Source organism: Lethenteron reissneri, unplaced genomic scaffold (assembly GCF_015708825.2).
Source record: "Lethenteron reissneri isolate LAM-NWPU_2019-01 unplaced genomic scaffold, ASM1570882v1 scaffold_1640, whole genome shotgun sequence".
Classification (NCBI taxonomy): domain Eukaryota; kingdom Metazoa; phylum Chordata; class Hyperoartia; order Petromyzontiformes; family Petromyzontidae; genus Lethenteron; species Lethenteron reissneri.
In genome coordinates, this window is record NW_026891378.1 from 1,317,473 (window position 1) to 1,326,829 (window position 9,357).

The 9,357-nt window shown below is 48.2% G+C and overlaps 1 protein-coding gene across 1 annotated transcript; it reads right to left on the reverse strand.

The window, feature by feature from the left end:
- Positions 1 to 1,117: 1,117 nt before the first annotated feature.
- Positions 1,118 to 6,997, reverse strand: LOC133339103 (CD59 glycoprotein-like). The gene is made up of 3 exons (XM_061547222.1): positions 6,819 to 6,997; positions 4,744 to 4,872; positions 1,118 to 1,840 (listed from the first exon to the last, which is right to left on the reverse strand). The coding sequence occupies exons 1-3, from the start codon at positions 6,871 to 6,873 to the stop codon at positions 1,626 to 1,628; spliced, it is 399 nt and encodes a 132-aa protein (XP_061403206.1). The 5' UTR covers positions 6,874 to 6,997; the 3' UTR covers positions 1,118 to 1,625.
- Positions 6,998 to 9,357: the final 2,360 nt, after the last annotated feature.

Below are 9,357 nucleotides of genomic sequence, written 5' to 3' on the forward strand. Positions count from 1 at the left end.
TTTTTGTCATGATACCATCATCATCGTCGTCATCACGTGTAAATTTATAGCAGCAGGCAAATAACCCTCAACGAGTGGTGACGTTGATTCTAAATGTTAAGGGGAAAAATCGGAGGATCACCGAGAGAGAGAGACACGCCAAGTAATATGGTCCGGTGAGGCTTAAGAGGGTGAGCCTTTGTTATGGAGAGGTACCTTACCATATTAATTGGACCTTACCCCCCCCCCCTTCTCCAACCATTATATAAACGGAGTGGTAGCTCCTGCAATCTCTCATTTACTTGATACAGCTGTCGTGGCTGTGACGGTTCCACCTGAAGACGGAAGCTTGTGTTGCCTCCGAAACGTCGTGATTTTTATTTTATTTTACTTTTATTAATTTTAATGTTTTTACCTACGTGACTTTACCGAAAAAAACCTAAGAATATGAATCCTTGCAGTCACGAAAGCTTCAAATCTAGGACCTTTCCATTCCCTTCTGCCATACAGGATCCACTGTCTGCCTCTCTAACACATTCCTGCAGAGGGAGCTGGTAGGAACACGTTGGGTTGCTCGGTCAATGGCCTGCAGGGTCAACGGCGGCGTGGTGTATTCCGCAAATATGCCCGACTGTGAGGGCGGGCACAAGCCGGCGTGAGTAGGTTAAACGTTGAGTTTTATAAGGGCATCACGGGGTGACCAGCCCCTCCCCACCCAGCCCCACCACTCCCACCCCCCACCCAGCCCCACCCTCCCCACACAGCCCCTCCCCACCCTCCCCACCCAGCTCCTCCCCACCCTTCCCTCCCCACCCAGCCCCACCCTTCCCACCCAGCCCCTCCTGCACGACGGACACAATAATCCCCTGTGGGCTGGTGTAACTAGGAGGTTCCTACCAGTATAAACGATGGTATATCATTAACCACTTGGGTATCTGTGTGGTGAGTCTATGGGTCTCGGCGTGACGAGTCTATGGGTCTCTGTGTGACAAGTCTATGGGTCTCTATGCCGTGAGTATATGTCTATTTGTGTGGTGAGTCTATGGGTCTCTTTGTGATGAGTCTATGGGTCTCTGTGTGATGAGTCTATGTGGTCTATGTGTGTTTAGTCTATGGGTGTCTGTGTGATGAGTATATGTCTGTGTAGTGAGTCTATGGGTCTCTGTGTGACGAGTCCATGGGTCTCTGTGTGATGAGTCTATGGGTCTCTGTGTGGTGAGTCTATGGGTCTCTGTAGGTCTCTATGAGTCTCTGTAGGTCTCTATGGGTCTCTGTGTGGTGAGTCTGTGCGTCTCTATGTGGTGAGTCTATGGGTCTCTGTGTGACGAGTCCATGGGTCTCTGTGTGATGAGTCTATCGGTATCTATGTGATGAGTCTATGGGTCTCTGCATGATGAGTCTATGGGTATCTGCGTGATGAGTCTATGGGTCTCTGTGTGACGAGTCTACTTGTCTCTATGTATGTACATACGCACGTTGAACTCCTTTAGCAGCGTAACGCAACAATCTAGATTCTAGACGATGTAAACGTTGCACAACTCCACCGGTAAAAGCGTCGAGAGACAACCGAGTGGAAGGGCAAAAGCGATTGGACAGAACCCAGTCACGTGGGAGGAGGGGGAGGGGTGCGGCTGTGACGTCACGAGCTACACCAGAGCCCTGCTGACCACGACGCTGGAGGCCACGCCCATCAGGGCCAGGGTCACGTGAGCTGCGCCCAACGGTCGAGGGGCGGCGTTGACGTTGCAACCGTCACTCTGGCAGCACGTGGTGGTCAGCGTGGCTCCTTTGTAGCTGAAGTCGAATACTGTGATGGTGTCGCAATAGGCCTTGGCGAGGCAACTCTTGAGGAGGACGTAGGCTGGGTGGAAGAGAAAGCACGCGGGTCTCATTGCAAGTAAAAAGTATATAATTAAGTGAGCTCATCGTATGTGGTGAACTTTTTTCGTGCCGTACGTAGCCAAGCGTGCTAATCTGTGGGTGTCTTTAGGTCTGATAATTGTTTTTTTTACCCTTCTATCTGGCAACAAAACTGACACCTTTTTTCTTACAAGGAGTCGTGTTTGCATAGACCACAATACGTGCAGTCTTAATGGGGTCATCTGGTCCAACACCATGTGAGACGAGCCTCTAAGGAAAGCTGTCTCGGGTGTGGACCAATCAACTTCAAGGACAGTGCATATGTTATCAGAGTTATGTCTTTTGTTTGCATTATGGCTGCAGGTATTATGGTCTATGCAAACATGACTCCTTGTAAAAAAAGGTGTCAGTTTTGGTGCCAGTTAGAAGGGTAAAAAAACAATTATCATATTTTTTATTGGCAAATGAGGTTCCAATGGTGTCTTTAGGTCTGGTATGGGTGTTTGTGGGACTCTGTGTATGTATGTGTGTGTATGTTGAACTTCTTTCGCACCATACATAGCCAACCGTGCTAATCTGTGGGTGTCTATAGGTCTGTTATGGGTGTTTGTGGGATTCTGTGTATGTGTAGTGACATGGGAGGGGAGGGGCTGCTGGGGGGCTCTGGGTTCCCAGGCGGCCCAGACGCTTAAGCCCCTTGGCGCCACCAACGGGGGGGGGGGGGGGGGGGCTGTGTGTGCTCTGTGGGATATCTGGGGGCGCACACGGCCCCACCCCTCGTTGGGGACTAGGCATAAAAGGGCAGCTCCCTGGACGATCGGGGCCAGTTGTAGCTCAAGACCCAAGACCCAAGACCAGCCATGTGAGGACCCTGGGACGCTGTGAGAGCGAGTGGTGGGACTCTGGAACTTCCGGCTCTACGACCTTGTGAGGGCGAGTTCCAGAGCGTAGCCAGAGTAGAGTATCTAGGCTGTGTACCTAGGGTGTGTACCTAGGCTGTAACAGAGTATCAGGACTGTTGGAGTGTTGGACTGTTGGAGTGTTGGACTGTTGGAGTGTTGGACTGTTGGAGTGGTGTTGGATTGTAATAAAGAAGTTACCTCTACAAGTGTCTCCGGAACCCGTTACATATGTATGTGTGTGTATGTTGAACTTCTTTCGTGCCGTATGTAGCCATCCGTGGTAATCTGTGGGTCTCTGTAGATCTCCATGGGTGTGTGTGGGTCTCTGTATATGTTTGTGTATGTTTGTTGAACTTCTTTCGCACCATACATAGCCCACCGCGCTAATTGCAGGTTCGCGGGGAAGGAAAACAAACTAAAACACAAAAAGCAGTTTTAAGAAACGAGGATGTCAATTGAGATGATGTTTTAAAAGTGTAAATCTCTCGCAGTGCATCCGAAAGCTCCGTGCGATGATGCAGTGGCCACCTTTGTTCGACAGCCAGTCAAAAAGCCCCTACCACAAACGGTGGCTGATATCATCAACATCATCATCGCGTGAAAATGTAAAGCAGCAGCAGAATACTCCGAACGCCGTGACGTCAATTCAAAAATGTGGAGGGGGGAAAACCGGAGGACCCCAGAGAAATTTCAACACATTGGAGAAGAGACACCGATTGGGATGCAGAAACCCATAAACTCATCACGTAAATAAACCATTGACTCATCAGACACAGAGACCCCAAGACTCTTCACATACAGAGACCCATAGACTCACACACATAGACCCATAGAAGCATCACACACATAGACCCATAGGCTCACCATATAGAGAACTCACAGACTCACCACACAGAAACCCATTGACTCAACACACAGAGACCCCATAGATTCATCACCGCAGAAAGACCCATACACTCATCACACACAAAGACCCATAGACTCCGCACACAGATACCCTTATAGACTCTTTACAAACAGAAACCCAACGTCTCATCACACACAGAGGCCCATAGACTCACCAGTCAGAGACTCATTGACTCAACACACAAAGACCCGATAGACGCACTACACAGAGACCCATATAATCACCACACAGAGACCCATAGACTCACCAATCAGAAACTCATTGACTCAACACACAAAGACCCGATAGACTCATCACACAGAGACCCATTGACTCATCACACAGAGACCCATAGACTCACCACACAGAGACCCATAGACTCACCACACAGAGACCCATTGACTCAACACATAGACCCATAGACGCACTACACAGAGACCAATAAGCTCACCACACAGAGACCCACAGACTCACCACACAGAGACCCATAGACTCATCACAAACAGAGGCCCCTAGAATCATCACACACACACACATAGACCCACAGAAGCATCACACACATAGACCCATAGACTCATCACGACACAGACACCCACAGACTCATCACACAGAGACCCATTGACTCAACACACAGAGACCCCATAGACTCATCACCGCAGAAAGACCCATATTCTCACCACACAGAGACCCTTAGACTCATCACCACACAGATACCCCATTAACCCATCACACACATAGACCCATAGACTCATCATCACACAGACACCTACAGACTCATCACACAGACACCCATAGACTCATCACACACAGACACCCATATACTCATCACACAGACACCCATAGACTCATCATCACACAGACACCCATAGACTCATCATCACACAGACACCCATAGACTCATCATCACACAGACACCTACAGACTCATCACACAGACACCCATAGACTCATCACACACAGACACCCATAGACTCATCACCACACAGAGACCCATAGACTCAGAACAAAGTGAGTACAGACGCGCGTCTTGCGAGTGCATCATGAGCCTGGGAGTCACTGCTGAACGCAAGGGGCCCACCCCCATCCCGAGCTTTGCGAGAATAAGCGACGCACTTACAGGAGCCCTTGTATACTAGAATTGTCGCGCAGGTATCCAGCGAAACGTCGGAACACGTGACGAGGCCGCCCGCGTTGCACGCAGTATTATTGATGGTCGGGCTGCACGAGTAACATTTGAGGCTGTGCCCTGTACATCCACAAAATCAAGACATAAGAACAACACCGATCATCATCATCATCACGGCAGACGATCATCACCATCATCATCATCACACCAGACGCTCACCGTCATCATCAAGGCAAATCATCATCATCACAGCAGACGATCATCATCATCATCACGGCAGACGATCATCATCATCATCATCACGGCAGACGATCATCACCATCATCATCACGGCAGACGATCATCATCATCATCACGGCAGACGATCACCATTATCATCAAGGCAAATCATCATCACAGCAGACGATCATCATAGCAGACGATCACCATCATCATCAAGGCAAATCGTCATCACGGCAGACGATCATCACCATCATCATCATCACACCAGACGCTCACCGTCATCATCAAGGCAAATCATCATCATCACAGCAGACGATCATCATCACGGCAGACGATCATCATCATCATCACGGCAGACGATCATCACCATCATCATCACAGCAGACGATCATCATCATCATCATGGCAGACGATCACCATCATCATCATCATTGCAGACGATCATCATTATCATCATCACGGCAGACGATCATCATCATCATCACGGCAGACGATCATCACCATCATCATCATAGCAGACGATCACCATCATCATCAAGGCAAATCATCATCACAGCAGACGATCATCACCATCATCATCATAGCAGACGATCACCATCATCATGGCAAACTAAACACCCCAAAACATGTAAAATGTCGAATAGCTGTGCCGCTATTGCAAATACTGCGGTAACATTGATGTCAATTATACGCGTTAGATTTACGATGTTGTTGTAACTGGTTGTGGATATTTATTTGGTGCTTTCTACGTCTGATACAATGACAAGTCCGGTCATGTACACCAGCAGGCATCGTCAGGGTCCGGGATCGAACCCACGACCTCCTGTATACCAGGCGAGGTAGTTAATATCTCCACAGGGAGAGAGACACGCAGAATCCAAATATACAACAACCCAGGCAGGTGCTTCGTTTTGGTGGGGCTGATGGTAAGGCCCCACCTCTTAGTGGCACGCTCCAGTCTCAGCAGCAGCGTCTCCAACTCCTCTTCTGAATGAGCAGCTATTACCAAATCATCGGCATACATAACGTGGTTGACCAATAGGGAGCCATCCCTTGATCGCACCCGGGCGTCGATCAGCCTCCCATTATATCTGTACCAAATGGAGATTCCCCCGGTACAGCTATTGAAGGCTTCACGAACTACGCGGTCACACAGATATTAAATAATCGAACCCACGACCTCCTGTGTACCAGGCGAGGTAGTTAACATCTCCACAGGGTGAGAGACACGCAGAATCCAAATATACAACAGCAGGCATCGTCAGAGTCCGGGATCGAACCCACGACCTCCTGTATACCAGGCGAGGTAGTCAACATCTCTATATAAATCGCAGTATCGGCGTTGCTTTGGTGTTGTTGCGTGCGTGATAATAATTTTATTATGTTTTATTTTATTATTTTATTATTTCCATTCTACATGACTTTACCGAAATAACCAAGAAGAGGAAGAATAAAAATTAACCCGTAAAAACAAAGTTTTTCACTATAAATCCTTTATATGCGTGGCGGCTAGAGTCCTCTCGTCCTCTGGCTTGAGATGGCTGCCACCTATGGGTCAGATGATTGTCTGCCAGTATTAAGCAATTGGTAATTAAATATTTAATTTGTTTTCCCTAAACAGTGTAAAATTTTGGAAAAAAAATTTCACGAACATTAATTGTCTCGCACAACGAGTCTGTGTGCAAAATGTCAGCTCGATCGGATCACGGGAAGTGGGTTAAAAAACGACCGAAAGATTTGCACAGTCGTAAGTGCGCAAGCAAGCACGCAAGCACGCAAGCAAGCAAGCGAACTTAATATAAAGGATTTTTTAAAAAAAACTCGTTACGCAGAAGTTGTCTCACCTCCGCTCACGAACATCAACGCCACGAGGAGCAGACCCGGCAAGTGGCAAGTCATGGTTCGAGTCGTGGAGCCTGGCGTTGATGTGGCGCGTTTGGGATGGAAAGTCGGCGAGTTGAGACAGACAGAGACAAGAGTCAGAGACAAGAGTCAGAGACAAGAGTCAGAGAGAGAGAGACAGAGAGAGAGAGACAGAGAGAGACAGAGATAGATATTTCTGGAGCAGTGACTGAGTCTCCGTTGTGAACTGGGATCGGGGTAGACACTCCTACAAACATGTTTGCATATCACCGATAACCAGTTGGAGGTGGTATACAAAATATACTTATCGGAGCTGGTTGCTCAATATCAGCCCCCTCGATCCGGCCGAACAAAAGCTGTTTAGGCATGCGGTGGCTGGGCATGCAGGCTACATGGCCCAGCCAACGCAGCCTTGCCTGCCGGAGGAGCTCACCGATGGGACTTTGCCCAGATCTTTCGAGGATTTGTGAGCTCCTCACACAATCCAGCCTGCTGGTTAAACCCAGGATTGATCGTAGGCAGGCCAGCCGAAATGTTTCTAACCGGCGAAGATGCTCCATTAGGGGGGGTCCACGTTTCGCAAGCGTAGAGAAGGGAGGGAATGACCGTGGCCGAGAAGACCTGAAGCTTCGTGCGGAGCGACAGACCAGGTAGCTTACACACAGCGTTACGCAACCGATGAAAAGATATTGCCGCTCGACTGATTCTGAGTGAAATCTCTGCTGTCAAACTGGAGCCGGTCATGACCACACTGCCCAGGTATGGGAAACTCTCAACTCTCGCCACAACTGCCCCACACTCCTGGACATACACACACTTGTACAAACACAGGAACCGGCATATACCCACACACACCTGTATATACACACACACCTGCATGTAGACACCTGTAAATACACACCTGTACATACACATACCTGTACATATCCACATACCAGCATACACACAAACCTGCATACACACACTCCCGCTTGTTTGTATACACATACCCTTACATAAACACACACCTTTACATACACACACCTTTAAATACACATACCTACATATACACACACCTGAATGTACACACACTCACACCTGCATGTACACACACCTGCATATAAACTTTAATCTGCATGTAAACACACACCTGTACATACACACACACCTGTACATATACAAACATAAAGGCAAATACAAAGATCCCCCATTTAGCCTTGACAGACTCAAGGGGCAAGTGATGTTAGCGAGGACCTATGAAGGCCGGAACGGCGCGCGAGGGGGTTGGTGTCCAACATCACACCCGACCGCCTTTGTCTCCCCAGTATCGATGTTTATACATCGCTACTGGTACTCATTTGAGGCTGAGTCGACCTAGGGGGGGCCCAATACCGGTTTAGATAATTGTCGCGTGTGTTGGCCGTGAGAGGGAATCCAACTCGGGACGCCTGGCAGTGTAGTGCTAACTATTGCTCAAACGCTACACACACACAGACCCATAGACTCACCACACAGACACCCATAATATCTCCACAGAGAGAGAGAGACACAGACTACAAATATACAGCAGACGTTAGCGTCCGGCATCGAATCCACAACCTCCTGCATACCAGGCGAGGTAGCTAACATCTCCACAGGGAGCATAATGCAAATGTACAGCAGGAATCTGTCAGGGTCCGGGATCGAATCCACAACCTCCTGCATACCAGGCGAGGTAGCTAACATCTCCACAGGGAGAATAATGCAAATGTACAGCAGGAATCTGTCAGGGTCCGGGATCGAATCCACAACCTCCTGCATACCAGGCGAGGTAGCTAACATCTCCACAGGGAGAATAATGCAAATGTACAGCAGGAATCTGTCAGGGTCCGGGATCGAATCCACAACCTCCTGCATACCAGGCGAGGTAGCTAACATTTTCACAGGGAGAATAATGCAAATGTACAGCTGGAATCTGTCAGGGTCCGGGATGGAACCCTGCCTACTGCGAGTCCTGAGACTCCGTGATGAGTACCATCAACAATCGAGCTGTGGATAGACCACGGCTAATTTCAAGTTCTCTTCCCACCAAACTCCCTCTTAGGTTCTAGATTTGAAGCTTTTCGTGACTGCAAGGATTCATATTATTGGGTCTTTTCGGTAAAGTCACGTAGGTAAAAAAATGTAAATTAATAAAAGTAAAATAAAATAATATATTTTGCTTAAATTTAAAAATAAATTAAATTAAAAAAAGTTAAATAAAATAATATTTTAATTTTATTAATTGAAATTACATTTTTTTACCTACGTGACTTTACCGAAAAAACCCAAAAATATCCCTCTTAGGTGCCCTGTGGGGGGCTAACGCCCCCCCCTCCACTTCTCCCCCCGGTCGAATGATCGGCCTCCCTGCAACAGCGTCCCCTCGTGTGCCGTTCCGGCCTTCATTGGGTGGTGCTACTCGCTAACGGCACTTGCCCCGATAGTCTGTTACAGGCTACACGGAGGATCTTTGTCTTTGGTAAGTTTACCGGTCTCTAAATGTGTGTGTGTGTATGTCAC

Bases quoted from the DNA above. Each gene is read 5' to 3' on its own strand.
- LOC133339103 (XM_061547222.1), bottom strand. From the start codon at position 6,873: ATGACTTGCCACTTGCCGGGTCTGCTCCTCGTGGCGTTGATGTTCGTG. The intron at 4,873-6,818 runs GTGAGACAACTT...GTGGATGTACAG, and splicing joins GTTGATGTTCGTGAGCGGAG to GGCACAGCCTCAAATGTTAC. The intron at 1,841-4,743 runs GTAAGTGCGTCG...TCTTCCACCCAG, and splicing joins TCTAGTATACAAGGGCTCCT to CCTACGTCCTCCTCAAGAGT.